The sequence below is a fragment of the Anabrus simplex genome, chromosome 7, assembly GCF_040414725.1.
Source record: "Anabrus simplex isolate iqAnaSimp1 chromosome 7, ASM4041472v1, whole genome shotgun sequence".
Lineage (NCBI taxonomy): Eukaryota > Metazoa > Arthropoda > Insecta > Orthoptera > Tettigoniidae > Anabrus > Anabrus simplex.
Window position 1 is genome coordinate 148,540,522 of NC_090271.1, and position 18,239 is coordinate 148,558,760.

An 18,239-nucleotide genomic window follows, 5' to 3' on the forward strand; every position below is an offset into this window, starting at 1 on the left:
CGATTGACTTATTGCTGTTGAAATATATGTTATTTATATTTCGTTTTATTTATTCAACATTTTTAATTGTTGGTTGTTACTTATTTTTGTACTTTACATTACTTCAATCAATCTCCAATTTTAAACTGATTATATAGACAAATGAGTGTAACTTTCACTAATATTCCAGTTTGTCTTAGTTATAAATGAAATATATTAATTAATTACAGCAATTAAGTGTGAGTAATCTGATAAGGGATATACGTCTTTTACAGGAACGCCAGGTAGTGATGTGGCCTGCTCGGACCCTGTCATGAAGCAGGGTTGCAACATGGTCGGACATCATTGCAAGTGCATGGAAGCGCCCGTGTGCCCCGGTGACTCGCCCTTTAGCTTCGCCAGTTACGAAGAGTGTGAGATGAACCTTGCTGTCATGTTGGCGCACGAGCAGTCGGATGACCCAGGACAAGGTAGGACTGAGCTCTATTATTTTTATTTCCATCAAGCTTTCTCTCTTGGTGTCAACAAGTTGACGGTGAAGAATAGCTACTTGAAATTTTAAATCTTCATGTACAACATAATGTCTCAATTTCTTTTAAGAAGTGGCTGACCTCAACAATTTATATCAGAAGTTTTCGCTATAGGACGTTGGCAGGATACTTTTCCATCGCATATGAAATGTTGGTAATTCATCTAATGTTTTCATGTCAACGAACTGCATGAAAACAGTTTGAATACAGGAATAATTATTCTCAAATAATTTACACGTTATAGATAAGAAATTTCTATCTCATAAATAAGATTATAACTTCAAAGAACTCTTTGTCAACAATTTTGTCCATTCTTCTTTGCTGCTGCTTTTACAGCTCTCATTTGTCTCTTGATTCTGAGATTTTGCTTCATGCGTACAATTTTTCCCTATGAAATACATTTATAAATGATTATAAAGACTCAATATTGTCAATCATAATTCTGTAAACGTTAGAAGAGTTCTGAAGCAGATTATTCATAGTTCGTATTATGAACTACGAAGATTGGATGGAAGACTGTGTTACTCTATCGGTGCCGAATGCTAGAACACAGTGAAGTAGGAGCACAAGTGTACCTCCATTAAATTTTCGCCCACAGAAATTATAACTTTCTAACCTTTAGAGTTCTGTGTTTATTTCACCAGTTTATTAAAAACACATCTTAAGATAAATAAAATAAGAAAACTTTGAGTGACTAAAAATTGCCGTATGTGGCCCTTAAATGAATTTATGAATTATTGTGTTGAATAACGTTATTATTCCTAACCAGTCATTGCTTCAACCAATGGTAGAATTATATAGAGTTCGATTTGAACGTTCACAATAAATAACATTTGTCTTGTGACATCTCAGCAAATTTAGATCTGAAGTTGAGAGTTTTATTTTTTTGCTAGTTGCTTTACGTCGCACCGACACAGCTAGGTCTTATGGCGACGATGGGACAGGAAAGGCCTGAGAGTTGGAAGGAAGCGGCCGTGGCCTTAATTAAGGTACAGCCCCAGCATTTGCCTGGTGTGAAAATGGGAAACCACGGAAAACCATCTTCAGGGCTGCCGACCGTGGGGCTCGAACCCACGATCTCCCAGATGCAAGCTCACAGCCGCGCCTCTACGCGCACGGCCAACTCGCCCGGTAAGTTGAGAGTTAAGTGACTTAAAAAATGAAAATGATTGCCAGAGTGCTCCTTGTATTGTAGGTGAGAAGAAGATAGGCTAATGCCGTTCCGTAGGATTTATTTCGTTGAACTTGTGTATAGTTGGTCAGGCAGAAAGCCACAATAATACCAGCATGGAATCTGTCCACATGTGGATATTGATGATATCGAGACATAAGCTGGTGAGGATTTCCCTGAGTTAATAGCACAACGCCGCAGAGTTCTAGACGAGGCAGTGTGATTTGCTTTAGAGGGGCTCGTATAATATTGCGTGATCCTGATAATCATTCGTCTAAACTTTCAGTGGTACATGCTACTGCATGGAGACAAACTGATATAACAGCTTGGATCAGGAAGGCTTAAATCGACTTTACTTGACTCAAAATATATTTCAATATCGGATGTCTGCTTCAACATTGGGTAATGTCGAGAAATATCTTTTAAACATCGTGTAACGTCAGTTGGATCTAATAAAACTGTATAGACCGGGTTTGTGGAAATGCTTTATCCATTAAAGAGATGGAAATACATAGCAAAAACCTGATATTCAATTGGTACCTTTGATGTTATTAAGAGATGAGTGGATAATTCACTCTGCTTGATACACTGAATTCGTTAGTGAAGCTGCCTACTGAGTATTGCTGGACAGCAAGTAGGCGTATGCAGAGTTTATTTGGGCGGTAGCTTGAGAAGCATTGTGAATATCCTTGAAATAAATTAACGCTGAATTATCCCAAGGTATATTGACGTCAACGTGTACAACTATTATGTGAGAGGCAAATGGAATATCGAGAGACGGTTTCAGAGTTAAATTCTACCAGATATGTGTAGGTCAGACCTGATTATTGTCGTTGCCAGTGTTCACGTCTGACATACAAAGCGTTTATGAGAGTGGCTGTCATGCAGCAAAGGAAACGAATGTGTTAGAGATACATCAGCAGACTTCTGACGAGCGTAACTCATCTATGTTCTGAGTGAGACAATAAGGTACTAGACTAGTAATATCGTACAGTCACCCAGTATATCATGTCACCGCCAAGGAGGAGGTAACTTAAACTCGTGTCTTCGTCCCGAGGTGGTGCAACTCTCTTCAGTAACACTCCTAACGGAGATCAGCTGCATGTATCACTTTAACCACGTACCAACCTTAATGCCACTCTCAAATATCTCCAAGTATCGGGAATTGAAGCTGGCCTACTGAGGATGGCAGCTTATAACGTTAAGTGTTACAGTACGAGGATGGACTAAGGAGGAGGCAGGGAGCAGAAAACAAAGTATCCAGCGAGAAGTTACGTATAGAAAACTAAACACTATTCATTAATATTAGTTTTAAAATGTAAATGGATATGTAACTCGAGTGTAGTTAATCAGACACGTTCCCATCATTAAACAATTTAAAAGAAGTTTTCGTATGATTATGTTCTGAATTTGTTAGTGAAAATAATCAAGACAATTTTCCTCTGCCGATGATATTTTCATAGCCATAAAACATACAATATTCCACAGCCTTGAGGGTAGGCTAACGGAAGATCTCTGCTTACTGAAAAGTGTCTTTAAAGAATGGCACCTGACACCTAGCTCGACCAAAACAGAATCATCTTTCTTTCATCTGAGTAACTTACTGGCTCAGACGACCTTGAAAGTGACTCATTTGACAGCATTTTACGGTGCAACCCAAACCTAAAATATATCAGTATAACACTGGACCGACCGAGCTCGATAGCTGTAGTCGCTTAAGTGCGGCCAGTATCCAGTAATCGGGAGATAGTGGGTTAGAGCCCCACTGTCGGCAGCCCTGAAGATGGTTTTCCGTAGTTTCTCATTTCACACCAGGCAAATGCCGGGACTGTACCTTAATTAAGGCCACGGCCGCTTCCTTCCAATCCCTAGGCCTTTCCTATCCCATCGTCGCCATAAGACATATCTGTGTCGGTGCGACGTAAAGCAAATAGCAAAAAAAAAATGAAACACTGGACCTGACACTGCCAAACAGTGAACACCTCTCCAACCTTGCAGCCAAAGTAATTACAAGAAACAACATCGTATCTAAGCTATCTGGCAGCACAGTGGCAACTTTACGTACTTCTTCCTTAACTCTGGTGTAAACAACAGCTTGAATACTGCTCTTCCGTCTGGCTGAATAGCGCCCACACGAAGAAAATTGACACCGTCCTGAATCAATGTGCATTGTCAGCGGTGTCATCAAAACAACCGTACTGCACTGGCTTCCAGTCCTTTTCCACAACCTTCCTCCACATATACGCTGCATGAGTAATCTCGTCCAAGAAGCAATTAAAGTACAGGCCAAAAAATCACTTACACATCACCAAGACATTCAAAGAACCGCTTCAATCCGACTGAAATCCAGACACCCTCCCCTGTTGCTGGCTCAAAAAGTGATGAAAGAAACTACTGTGTACTGCGAACTTCGAATGAAGAATGGACTGCTAGGGCCCACGACGAATGGAGATCGATCTTTGACCTTACACAGCACCAGCATGAATTTCATCTCCAGCGGAGTGTGTGGGTGGCACTAAACAGAGTGCGCACTTGGCATGGAAGAAGTGGCTATGCGATGCATTCCTGGGGCCTTAGACCTTCTCCAGGCAGTGAGTGTGGTGAATAATTCCAGACAGTGTGAAAGATCACCTCCGGATGCCCACATAAAGCCTTCCTTGGAACTATCGACGACCTTCTGACAGCTCCAACAACGGCTATTCAGTGGCTGCAACAACTGAACATCCTAGTTTATTTCTCATTTTTCATTTATTAATTTATGTATGTACTTATATTTTGCATCAATTCTGTATTTCTGTATCTTTGTATGTTTCTCATTTTCTGCATTGTACATATCTCTCGATTACTATTTTATGTTTCACATGGTCTTTTTATATTTACCCTATTTTGTAAATTATTTGTTACTTTCATTATGTTACACAAATTGTGCGCGCCTTAACTTGTACCATAAGCGGAAAAGTGTTAACAGTTGCCAGAAAAATGAGAACAGAGATATTACCTCCCTCACTTGATCTTGTCTAAGGAGCAATGCATGAATGAATTTCGTTCAAAAAAATCTTCTTGTAGCGGTTACCAGTAGGTATTTTCTTTTGGGCCCAGACGGACTGGAGTAAATAGGCATAGACTCGGAATGTAGACACTCAGTAGAAACACGCATTGAAAACTGTGAGTGAAGCGGTTTAATCCTTACCGAGGTTAGAAGCGTCTGCGAAAATTCCGTGTGGTTGAATTAGAACACGTTAAAGAAATTCAATCGGGATGACATTTCGACATTCGTACGACTATTGGAATATATGGGGGTTGAATGGGCATTAAGCAATATTACAAAATATTATGATAATCTCAAAAATAATAAACAGGGTGTCTCTATGATGATGATAATGCAGGTTTTTACAGATGCTAGTGAATACTATGTGTCCGTGGTCCGAAGATACCTCAGTCCAATCTCATACAGTAGAGCCATTCTTCGTAGGTTTCAGGTTCGTCAGCGCATGTGAGTTCAACATCATGGAATTCTAGGCCACTTTCACATGCTGTTAATTTTATTCAGAGGCTCGTGGAGTAGATCCTATTGCGGGGCCACCTCGCTCGCCTGACCTGACGCTACTTGATTTCGTCTTGTAGTGTCACGTGAAGTATCTTGTCTGCGAGACTGAAGAGGAGCTTCAAGAAACCCCCCTGCCTATGATGTCGTTAGAACGACACCTGAGCTCTTCGATGGGATACGTTAGAATATTCAGAGACGTTATTTTGCCTATATCAAAGCTATATTTGACACTTTTAAGGTGATCTGGATCAGATACCGCGAAGTAAGAATTATCTGCAATCTGTACAAAAATCAGTCTGCAGTGATAATAATCGAAGACTATGAAAAAGCAGCAGCAATATGGAAAGGAGTGATGCAATGCTGCAGTTTGTTCCCTCTCCTTTTCAATGTTCACATAGAATAGGTGATGAAGGAAATCAAAGAGGAATTTCGAAAAGGAACCACAGTCCAAAGAAAGGAAATCAAAACTGAGATTTTCCGATGATACTGTTATTCTATCTGAGTGTATGGAAGATCTGGACAAATTGCTGAATGATATGGACACAGCCTCGGAAGAGTACAAGGTGAAAATAAATAAATCCAAAAAAGAGATAATATAGTGCAGTCGAATGAAGTATGGTGATGGAGGAAATATTAGATTAAGAAATGAGGTATTGGGAAGTAGAATAACTAATTATGCCTGAAGTAAGTAGACGTAGGTCGTAGACTAGAAAAATTAAGAAAGGTCTTTCTTAAGAAAATAAGTTTGCTCAGTTCGAACATTGATTATATGAATTAGAAAAACGTTCTTGAAGACTTCCTCCTGGAACGTGGCATTTTATGGAAGTGAAACATGGACGATAACTAGCTCAGAAAGAGAGAGGAAAGAAGCTTTTTAAATGTGGTGTTACAGATGAAGGCTGAAGGTAAGATGGACGAATCGAATCACAAATGAAATGACACTGAATTGAACTGAAGAAAGGAGAATGATTTGGCGAAATTTGTCCTGAAGAAGAGGCAGAATGGCAGGGAAAGTAGCACATAAGTTCAAAAGAAAATTTGAAAAATTTCATTCAAATGAATACCGAAGTTATGTACTAAAAATAATAATAATAACTTCGTATGGCTATTCCAGCCCTTGTAAGGCAGACCCTCCAACGAGGGTGGGCGGCATATGCCCTGTTTCGGAAACTTTGCGTTACTGAAGTGGAGGATAGTGCTTGCGTGATGTGTAACTTTCAATGATGTTAGGAACAGTGCAAATACCCACTCCCCTAGCCAAAGGAATTAACCATTTAAGGCTACATCTCCGACCAGGCCGGGAATCGTACACGGAATCCTCTGAACCGAAAATCACAACGCTGACAATTCAGAAAAGGAGACGGACTTATACTAGACATGAAAATTTAATAATAAGATTGTTGATTATACGGATATATTCCACTGAAATACAATTACCTTCTTACAATCGCATTAATATTTCCTTTAAAGATTCAAGACACTGAAACAGCCTTCATGATATTGAGAGTCTCTGACATGATCCCGTGTTCTAGCATCATCCGGCAGGTGTGAATGGACACATTAAAGAAACGTAAATATAGCCATTATTCATCGAGGATCATGCTAATATTATTTTCATCATTGTTAAAGGAATTCACTCGTTGTCGAATGTAGTGTTGCCATCTAAATGCACTAAGTTCACTGATTCTTAGGTGACTGAGTCAAACAAATCTGGAAGCGCAAAGTGCACGCCATTACTGGTATATTCAAACTATCAAAGCCCCACGTTGATGGAGAATCAAGTGGCCATGTATTTCTCTGATGTCTTTTATCGGAATCAGCCCTTCGTCGCTATTTTTCAGAATGTTGAGGAGACCCTCATGAACAAGATATCTCCGCATCGGTTAACTGGACGCTGAATTCTTCCATTGGCCGATATCAGTTAGATATTTCTTCATATTAGACTTATTATATGAGAGGAAACCTATGATGTTCTATTTCTAATTTAGTACTCTTCATCTTTGATTTCTGCTTGGGGTGAATCGATAACTTGTCCTTTAACATCGGTTTCCAAAATGCCTATTATTATTAATGAACGTTGCATAGCAGCGCTGTCTATAGAAGCTGACGTGTGAATCTCTAAATTAGAGGGTGTGCTTCGGACTAGGGACTTTAAGTGGTTTGTGAGAATGTACTCTTTTCCCTTCAACTGGTCGAAGATGCTTATTGACATTAGAGTTCGAAGAAAATGGATGTAGTACTGCACCAGTAAGTGGTTCCAACTGTGGTTTATCTGACATGTTAACGACCACTAATGATCTCTAAGCTCAAATGCGCTCAAGGGGTTCGCATATCTGAGCTGCCGTTATGGTGACGGTTCAGAGATAAATTAGTATTGTATCAGATGTTACGCGAGAAGCACATAAATGCATAGAGAACCAAATAATATTTAAAAACGCCATTCATCTTCACTGGAAAACAACTCAAAATGACAAAAACTGTGGAAAAAATAATAGTTTTTGAATAATCAGGTTATTCTATATCAAATAGATATGAATCAGATATCCGTAGAAAGGTGGATATATTTCAAATGAAGTGGGGCCCAAACCCCATATTATAAAAATTGTAGCTTAAAATATAGATATATTGATCAAATATACGAAGTCATTGATAAAACTTTGTGTTGACTTAAATTTTTTCTAATTACACAGCGAGTTGTTTGGGCTTCAGTGAGAAGAAATTAATCCCTATAGATAGCTATATCTCAATGAATGAACAAAGAAATACTGCGATTTGGCAGCAATATGAATTTTCTTTCTGATATGTTTATTAATTAAACCAGACAGATGAATAGATGGATTAATTATTTATTCTGGCATAATTATGGTTATAATTTATTTATTTGTAATAATAATAATACATATTGCTGTTACCTTATAAAATCAATTATAAGGCACGATGATGGGTGTTACTACTATTACTAAACGTTTTCATTCCTCCCCTGAAGGGGAAGGCGGGCCTCTTAGACGGTTACGCCGTGTATCAGGCCGGGAGATTTGTTACGGTGAAGGAGATGTGCGGAGAAGGTGAGGGGGTGGGCGGCCGTGGCCTACACTACGAACTGTCCCGGCATTCGCCTTAGTGCAGGAGAATGGAAAACCACGGAAAACCATTCTCAGGACAGCCGACGGGTGAGTCCAGGCGTGAAGTCCAGGCTTGTGCCCCTGTCCCGTCTCCCGAATGCAGAGCCGTGTTAGAGCCCTGGCCACCTTTCCTCTGCTCGGTTGGCCGGTCAGAGTACAGAGCTGTTGGACCACGGACAAGCCGTGGCCCCTTAAGGGACGAAACCCAAGGGCCGAAACCCACTCTGCATCTACCGACGTGGTGGGTAGTGACAGCCATGTATAGGGAACTTAATATGACTGCATGTCACGAAAGAGTTTTTAAAAGTATGTTGCCATAGCATAGAGGATATCTTTCAGAATACGAATACCTTTCAGAATTTAAATAGTTTTGTGTTAAGTAAGGTACTGAAAAGTGAATATTGTCATTGACGATATTAGTTATATTCAAAAGTCACCCCCCATTACTGTTCCGTAGGTCATTTAGTACAGACGACAGGGGTTCTTATGTGCTATGCCCCTGCTATGTATGCAATCCTTCCGACGGAGTTGTCGTGCGGTTAAATGAACCGCAGGAAAGTGTTGAAGATGATGGCTATTCATTGTGTGTTTATACAACCCACTATCTACCTAACATCATGAGCTAACTGATTCTGTTCTCATACTGACTATTACGTAACGCTTAATATCACAATGTTTAGAGTTTTTGCACCATAGGAATGCCTACTTTACGACTTGTGTCCTTCCTGTAGCAGCATTCCTTGTTCTATAAATTGCATTGCTTCTAGAATGTTTTCCCCTTGGTTTCCTGAATATATAGCCGTATTTTAAGAACATTTATTGGAAGGACGTAAATATCGGACGTGATTCAGCGGCGTGTATGCACGTTCTTCTATGTTTATACAGGCTGAAATTGCACACTTCAAGCAAAGTTGTGTTTAAGGCATTTAACTCATAGGTTGCCCGTGCTGTATTTCTTTCCAGCTATACGTTTGTTACTAACTCTTAGAGTAATTTATAGTCAAGTCTTACCGAATATTGAGTCCGACTCGTTGGCTGAATGGTCAGCGTCCTGGCCTTCGGTTCAGAGGGTCCCGGGTTCGATTCCCGGCCGGGTCGGGGATTTTAACCTTCATTGGTTAATTCCAGTGGCCCGGGGGCTGGGTGTTTGTGCTGTCCCCAACATCCCTGCAACGCACACACCACACACAACACTATCCTCCACCACAATAACACGCAGTTACCTACACACGGCAGATGCCGCCCACCCTCATCGGAGGGTCTGCCTTACAAGGGCTGCACTCGGCTAGGAATAGCCACACGAAATTATTATTATTATTACCGAATATTGAGATTCAAACGTCTTCGACGATAGATGAAAGGATGAAGAATATCGTGAACGGATCAAGTAGATAGGCATCCGGTTTATGTTATGTGTTTGTAATTATACATTCTCTACCACGTGATATATCTGTTTTAAGTGCGGCCAGTATCCAGTATTCGGGAGATAGTAGGTTCGAACCCCACTGTCGGCAGCCCTGAAAATGGTTTTCCGTGGTTTCCCATTTTCACACCAGGCAAATGCTGGGGCTGTACCTTAATTAAGGCCACGGCCGCTTCCTTCCCACTCCTAGCCCTTTCCTGTCCCATCGTCGCCGTAAGACCTATCTGTGTCGGTGCGACGTAAAACAACTAGCAAAAAATATATATCTGTTCATACAGGTCAGGAATAATTACGATGATTTTCTACATGACCATAAGCAGCTCCGTTGATTTTAATATGAATTTGTTTTAACCTCAAGAAAATAAAATACGGGTGGGATAAGTGAGGGACTGTCACGCTCGGTTTTCGTGACAAGTTTGCGAAATGAATGGCACGTTAGATAATCAGTTAAATGCGATTTTGTTTACAAGTGACCAAAGATAACTACTGAATAAATACTAATGGTATCGTATTGGGCAATTCAAGTCAGTAAAAGAATAAACTTATTTTATATTTATTGTCATTACGCTGTTGTTACATATCGCGAGCTAAAACCTGGTTTAGAAGGGCAGAGAATGGGAACCACTGAGCAATATTTACTGCAACCCAACTGAGAGGAAATATGGTTTAAAATCACGTTAGTAGCGGTGCAGATACGGATATCCGTGATTTCGGAGGATCATTTCGCGGAAGTACTGGTAATGTGTCTAACATATGAATAGTCTACTTGTAAAATCAGCCATCTGCAAATGGTTCAACACTTCAGCGGACTAGAAGGTCTGTAAACTGTAACGAATGAAGTTTTATGTATATTTGATGAGCTTAATAATTTACAAAGAGTTTAATGTGACAATATACCAAACTTGTATTAATATAATTATATCTGTAATATTTCAATTTGGAGACGGTCGATTTTGCTACGAATAGTTGGAGATGGCAGTAATGAAATGAAATGTCGTATGACTTTTAGTGCCGGGATATCCCACAACAGGTTCGGCTCGCCAGGTACATGTCTTTATATTTGACTCCAGTAGGCGACCTGCGCGTCGTGATGAGGATGAAATGATGATGAAGATAACACATGCACCCTGTCCCTGTGCCATTGGAATTAACCAATTAAGGTTAAAATCCCCGACCCGGCCGCGAATTGAACCCGGGACCCTCTGAACCGAAGGCCAGTACGCTGACCGTTCAGCCAACGAGTAGGACGGAGATGGCAGTGCTTGCAACAAACTAAGTATACGAAAGAGAACAAAATTTGATTTAACTTCGCTAGAGAGACGTACTGTAGTTTCTTCAGTGCACTATATCTTCTGGCATGGACTAGATCATATTTTTATTTTGAGGTACCTGTCTAGGTCTTATTCTTGGCTTTGATAATATGAAAGTGACTGAGGTATGAGCGATACTCGTAATAACATTCTTTATGCAGTCAGTCCCTGATATGAATAGTGTGAAAATGTTGCTGATAGGGTTGGTTTGTCACATTTTGCCTTCGTGAGTAAAAGCAACGGAAAACTACCTCATTCCTCATTTTTGTAGGACATCTCTTCAGTGACACCTAGGCTATTTATGACAGCTGATGGTGGGTCTGTTGAGTATCTAACCAGCCACTGGGCTGAGTACTCAACATCCATAACAAGGAAACTGTAGGAATACAACTCAATGAAAAATTCCAGTCTGTATTTGCACATAATAAAACAAAATTAAACTTCAAAATCCACTCTATGCTAGCCTGTATCTTTCTATTTATCTGCTATGCAATATCTCTGTAGGCGTTCATTACTGAGTGCCTTGTAAATCTTCAACACCTACACTTCACCACTGAGTCCCTAATTGTTTTTTGTTTTAGAGGTTCAGCATTTTTTTATTATACAAATTATTTCACTGTTTAACCCACATTAGGATTCATCATAACAGTTTCGACTACCTTTCGGACACCTAATTTTGTACTAGCTTTCATTCTATCGTTGGGTTTAACTTGAGTAATCATTTTTGATTTGGTTAAAATAGATTGTTAGGACTGCAAATTTTGAGAGCAATTTTATCTAGGCGTGAAATTTGAAAGTCATCGGTTATCCGATTAAATTTTGCAACATTTTCGTCTCTGCCAAGGTGGGACACTTTGCTATACTGAGGCAGAAGCCGGATTCCACTGCGTTTTTCTCTTTTCAGTGTCACTTCATCAACATTAGTGTCTATAATTACGAAATCATATAGTTGAATACATAATTTTCAGTGCCATTGTAAGTTGATAATCGTGTAACCAGCATGAGCAAACTGTTTAGTACAGATGATTAATATTCCCTTTAGCGGTAATAGAAATGTCCGGTACTGATACTCATAATCGTTCGCAAATGGCCGTATTTGCAATTAATCCCAATTATTACGCTTCAAAGAAGTTGATTACAGGCAGATTTTGCAGCTAATACTTCCCTAACTTTCTAAATATTGATAAAGAACATATTCACCACTAAACATTGGTTTCCAGTTTGCTTATAGATTCCTGGTTTTGCAAATATACAACTCATTTTACAGTACTTCAGCCTCTTAGTCTCCAATCAATTACAACACACACCGACCGACATGGATACTCAGATTACCAGACAGAATTCACACATACACTACGTATACATGACTGTTTAATAATGTGCCTCAAACACCTTACAATAACTTACAAACAAATCTGGGAGTTGTATGTGGTATTGAAGAAAGCTATTAAAGAGAGAGTTTACTGCAGAACCGTAAAATCATGCGATTATAGATCCGATGCTGGATATGTGACTGGCTTGACACAGTGATTTAGGTACTGTGTGCGACGTGGGGAATACCGAGCAGCTTACAATATATCACCGCTAGTCTTCGAGCTGGCAGCTGATGGCTTTTCAATACACGAAGTGCGAGACTCCATCTTGTTCGACTTGCGGTTTACGGGTCATGATTCATAATAAAAACAAAAATGGTAATCCATAAAACATAGCTAGCAGACAGAAAGGTAGAGTTTCTAATAGCTGCGATATTGAACATTTATATTTTCGCCTATATCTCTACTTTATTCGGATTCCCGGTTCCTTGACTAAATGGTCAGTGACTGTCCTTCTATTCAAACGATCCCAAATTCGATTCCCGGCCTGGTTATGGGATTTCAATGACTTCTGATTAATTGTTATGGCTCTGGAACTGGGTGTTTGTCCCAATACTCATCTCTTCATATTCAGACAACACACCACAGTAACAACCTCCATAATTATAATAATTTCGTGTGGTTATTTCTAGCCGAGTGCAGCCCTTGTAAGGCAGACCCTCCGATGCGGGTGGGCGGCATCTGCCATGTGTAGGTAACTGCGTGTTATTCTGGTATAGGATAGTGTTACGTGTGGTGTGTGACTTGCAGGGATGTTGAGGAAAGTAGCCCCCGGGCTATTGGAATTAACCAATGAAGATTAAAAAGCCCGACACGGCCGGGAATCGAACCCAGAACCCTCTGAATCGAAGGCCAGTACGCTGATCATTCAGCCAACGAGTCGGACAACAAGCTCCGTAGAATCACGCAGTAGTGATTAGCCTACATCCCTCCATGTAGGGTTGGGTTCATGAAGAACATCCTGCCGTTAAACAGGGCCAAATTTACATGTACAATACCAGAGGTGTGCGAAAAGCGGTAGAATAAGAAGACATTCCTTTATTCGGATTATAATGATAAATTTCACCTTCCATTTCAATTTTTTTCGTTTGTCTATGGAAGTTTCATCGTCCGGCTCCTTGGCTGAATGGTTAGCATACTGTTGTTCGGTTCAGAGGCCTTAGGTTCGATTCACGATTGAGTCAAGAAATTAAACGGCATATAATTCCTCTAGTATGGGGACGTTGTATTTACGATCGTCTTAACATCTTCATACAAAACATCACACTAGGAACTCCAACAAAAACATGCAAAAATGAGAGGTATATCCTCATAGGATTAGTGTCAGAAAGGGCATTTGGCAGTAAAACCACGCTTAATCCACATTAGTGCCGACCCCACATAAATGGGAAAGATCTAGGAAGTGAGAAGTCTCTGGAAGTATTGTGACAAAATCTACTGTCATAAATGGGAATAAGATTTATATTTGAATAATAATATTAATGCCGGGAATTGTAGCTCAGACGGTAGAATGCTGCCCTTCTGAGCCCAACTTGGCAGGTTTGATTTGATTCAGCCCGGCGATATCTGCTCAAATACGTCAGCTTCGCGTTAATAAATTTACTGGTACATTAAAGAACTCCCGAGGGACAAAACTGCTGTCCCTCAGCGTCTCCGGAGACCGTATAGGCCTAAGTGGTAAATGAGGCGTAAAATCAATAACATCAATAATAATAATAATAATAATAATAATAATAATAATAATAATAATAATAATAATAATAATAATAATAAAGTCTGAACAACTGGCTTAGTGAAGTAGAGAAAGACCTTCAGAAAATTGTCATCCCGCAGGAAATTATTCAAGATCGACTCCAGTTCAAAAAATCGGTCAACAACTATCATTTTGCCGAGAAAATGAATAACTGGACCAATGTCTCGGACTGAAGAACGGAGGAAAATCTTCAGTGCCCGGATGAAGAGATTTTTGGAGAAGAAAATATCATCAGTTAAGTTCTATCGCGCTAAACAGACTGGCATAACGCTCTAAGAATATAAATACAATAGTAGTGTACCGCATACAGGAATTTTAATTTCAAGCAATTTTGGCTGACTGCATGTCAATTTCAGTGGTTGGTTTCGCTCTACCGAATGGGATAGGGACGGTTCTCCCTGTGACGATCTGTGGCTGAGTTTTAAATATTCTTGTCTGGTGAAGGTCAAATGTGTCACTAGATGACTTTCACCTGCCATCATCGTACAACATGGATTGCGGAATGGATTTTCCTCCATAGTTCAAAAATCCAACTACCTCTGCCGGATTCGAACCGACGATATTTTGGTCTGTAGACCGGTGCTGGTCCACAGATAGGGGTAACAGATAAATTAAGAATCTGTATAATTCATTGTGTCAGTATTTCATGTGAAACAGACACAAATGTTACAGCATCCTGTATAAAAAGGAGCAAATTTTCCATAATATATGTGCAATTAAAATTTACAGTTCAAATAACTGAGGTAAAGAAACGAAATTCCTATTAATAAACGTAGTTTAGAATCTTACCTGAGTTTTATACGTAAAGACTTCTTGAAGAAGATGAAGTGAGTGAGTACATTTTCCAAGAATATACTTTAACAGGTTGTCGCAGGCTAGCTCGCCGTCGAAGTACAGTCTACTAAAAGTTGATCACCCAATAGCAGCAGCTAATGTAATTGGATGTCTCATAGCGGAACCTAATTAGAGACGATGTTAGCTTTAACATCAGCACCACCCAGCTTTATGAGACTTACATTATGTGACAGTGTCTTCAGATACCGCCCGCCATAGACTACGGTACATATCCACAAGTTAATGGCCGGCTACAGAAGGTTCTATACCAAGGAGAATATCAGTTACGACTCCTTGGAACACTTTGTAGAAAGTGACTGGGATTGCTCTTTGGAGTGAAGTGCTGGTTATTATGATTACACCAATGAACACGAAAGACAGAATATTCTATCCGTCATCCACAGTTGATACAGCATTCCATAGTACTGTACTTTTGGTAATGGAGACAGCTCTTTACAGACATTTTACATAATGGTATTAGCTCATGAGCTAGGTGGTAGAAGATGAGTTTCAATACCATGAAAAGGAAAGGCAAAGATAAACTGAAAAATTGATCTTTAAGTTCCGCAAACAAAATACTACACCAGGATTTAAAGAATAGTATACAATATTATTTTACAATTTGTCGACAACACTTATGTTATTCATTTGTTTCATTCATTGTTTTAGAAGAAATAGCACGTCAATTTTACAAGTATCTCTTTACAAACGATGCAATTGAACCAGTAATTGGTGATGATTCCTTTAAGAGGAAGTATAACAGTGCAACTACTCTCACAGAATGGAAAACGAAAGAGGTGAAATCCTTCGAGGAAGGAATGTATCTGCAAAATGAATGAAAAGGCTACGAAAGGCTTCCGAAATGAAGGACTCCCTACACCTCGCAAACCTAGAGTAGGAGTTGACCAAGGGAAACTGCATGGGAATGGTGGAAGTTAGGTGCCTAGTACAGATAGGTGGAGGCAATGCTTGGTGATCAACGGTGCCAAAGCACTCACCCAAGTTGCCTTCTAAAACTGAAGAGTGTCTGTTCAAAAGGTGCTATTTCCACTTCAGAATTGTTTTTAGTATTCCGACCACACGCATTGCAGCAGTTAAATACTATCAAATGTTATGACCAATCCAGACAAGAAAGATGTACTTCCTTAAAAGTAGTGCAATACCCGATGATGGTTACGTTCCGTCTGCCTTGTATTATACATTTCCTTGCGTTTTACCACAATTTTCTTAGGGTTGAAATAACGCCTTTTGAACAGACACTCCTTAATTGGCAGGGGATACCCTGGGACACATATGTAGACTCTTCGCTTCTCTCGCTTGTTTTTCAGGTATATTTCAACATTTTATTTCCTTGGGTATTTTTACCGGCCTCTCGGTGTAGGGCAGTGTGCTTGCCTCTTACCCGGAGGCGTCGGGTTCAGTTCCCGGCCAGATCAGGGAACTTTTACCTGGATCTGAGGGCTGGTTCGAGATCCCCTCAGCCAGCCTACATGATTACAATTGAGGAGCTGTCTGACGGTTAGATGATGGTTCCGGTCTAGAAACCCAAGAAGAACGGCCGAGGAAATTCGTTGTGATGACCACACGACACCCCGTAATGTACAGACCTTCGAGCTGAGCAGCGGTCACTTGGTAGTCCACGGCTCATTGGAACTGTAGTGCCATGGTGTTTAGTTTGGTCTTATCAGTGTATTATTTATTTCAGATTCCTCAAACATCTGGTAAGGGTTCTTTTCAAGAAGTTCGTGTGTGTGATGTAGCTCATCAGAATATATTTTTCACTTAGGAAACGTATGATAGCCTTATAATCTTGTAGACCCCGACCTGTATTGGCAAAAAATTCAGCCTGTCAGAAGAAATAGGTAACTTACATGGTTCCGTTAAGAGTTGTAATTTCTGGAGAATATCAGATTTCTAACGTGATTTAGGTCGTGCATCAAACTTCACTCTCCACAAGTTAGGTCATTAGATTATATCCTAATAAAAAGAAATGTAGGGTAAATCAAGCTGCCTCACTGACGTGTAGGAGAATACTGTAGTTTGATATTTGAAGGAAAGAATGAGAGATATGGTGGATGGGATAAAATGGCCACTCACTTATTTCGTCTTGGCTTTCAGTTCACAGAGTCGATGGCTTTTTGTTCCTTAACGAAGTGTTCAAGAATTCCCTTTCTGTGAAGAGTGGGGCTGGACATTACTAAAACACCTACCAATACAATGAAGAACGGATTTTTAAATTAATAATTATAGTTCTATTTAAATAAAACTCACTCCTCACACTTACTATGTAAGGTGAAGGACTACCGGTGCGTAACCCCCCCCCCCCACTCCAAAAGAGTAAGGTTCTATAGTAATGTTTAAGATTGTAGAGTTTCGAACCATGTATGTTCTGTAAAAAAAAAAGAGTGATCATTATCGTTCCGAAAATATCACCGGGTGCTCAGACTCTTCGCCGGTGTTGAGTGTTCCTTCTTCCTACATGTAGTTGTAAATCCAATCTTTGATTTGCTCACTCGTGTATTTATTGAGCACGCTAGATAACAGAGATGAAACAACAATGAGACTCATATCTTTGAACACGCTAGATAAAGTAACAGTTTTGTATTGAAGCATGTTTGATTGGCTTGTGTTGGTGATTATTTGTAACAGAAACAATACGTTAAGAATAGCTGGGATGACTTATTCGTTAATGTCAATATTGTCAAGTTTATATCTGCGTACTGAAGAAATCCGTTCAGGTAGAATTTTGACGTTCATAGAGCTACTTTTAGAATAATGCAGACCATACGCAAGTCTCGGCTTAATGTTAAAAGATGTATGTTTAAACCATCTGATGCTCTTGAACTGTTGGCAATACAGCACTGCAGTATGGTTTCTTCCATAGTCCTCAGTAAAACTCATAAATTAAGAGTAAGTGTGCAAGCGTACGAGACCTTTCCGTACTGCAATCTGCAGGCAGTTTGTTGATGAATGCGCTTCGTGTAACAGGGTCTACGCTGGTCCGGTCGAGAAGCAACGTCGCTACAGATACAGGAAGCGACTATGCGCTTTCTCGTCTGACTTTGATAAATTGTAATTAATAGTGTAATAGTATATTGAACCATACTTTTTGGTTTACTATCCTTTATAATATCGCCCCTTCACTTCCTCGAATTTTGCCATAGAAGAGAGAATCATTCTGTATAGCATTTATATCT

General features: G+C 39.8%; 1 protein-coding gene across 1 annotated transcript in view; it reads left to right on the forward strand.

Moving 5' to 3' along the window:
* Positions 1 to 311: 311 nt before the first annotated feature.
* LOC136876988 (uncharacterized) overlaps positions 312 to 18,239 on the forward strand; it is a 94,261-nt gene continuing 76,333 nt past the window's right edge. The window contains exon 1 of the mRNA XM_067150765.2: positions 312 to 449. Within this exon, the coding sequence (XP_067006866.1) occupies positions 435 to 449 (15 nt within the window). The 5' untranslated portion in view covers positions 312 to 434. The remainder of the gene's footprint in view (positions 450 to 18,239) is intronic.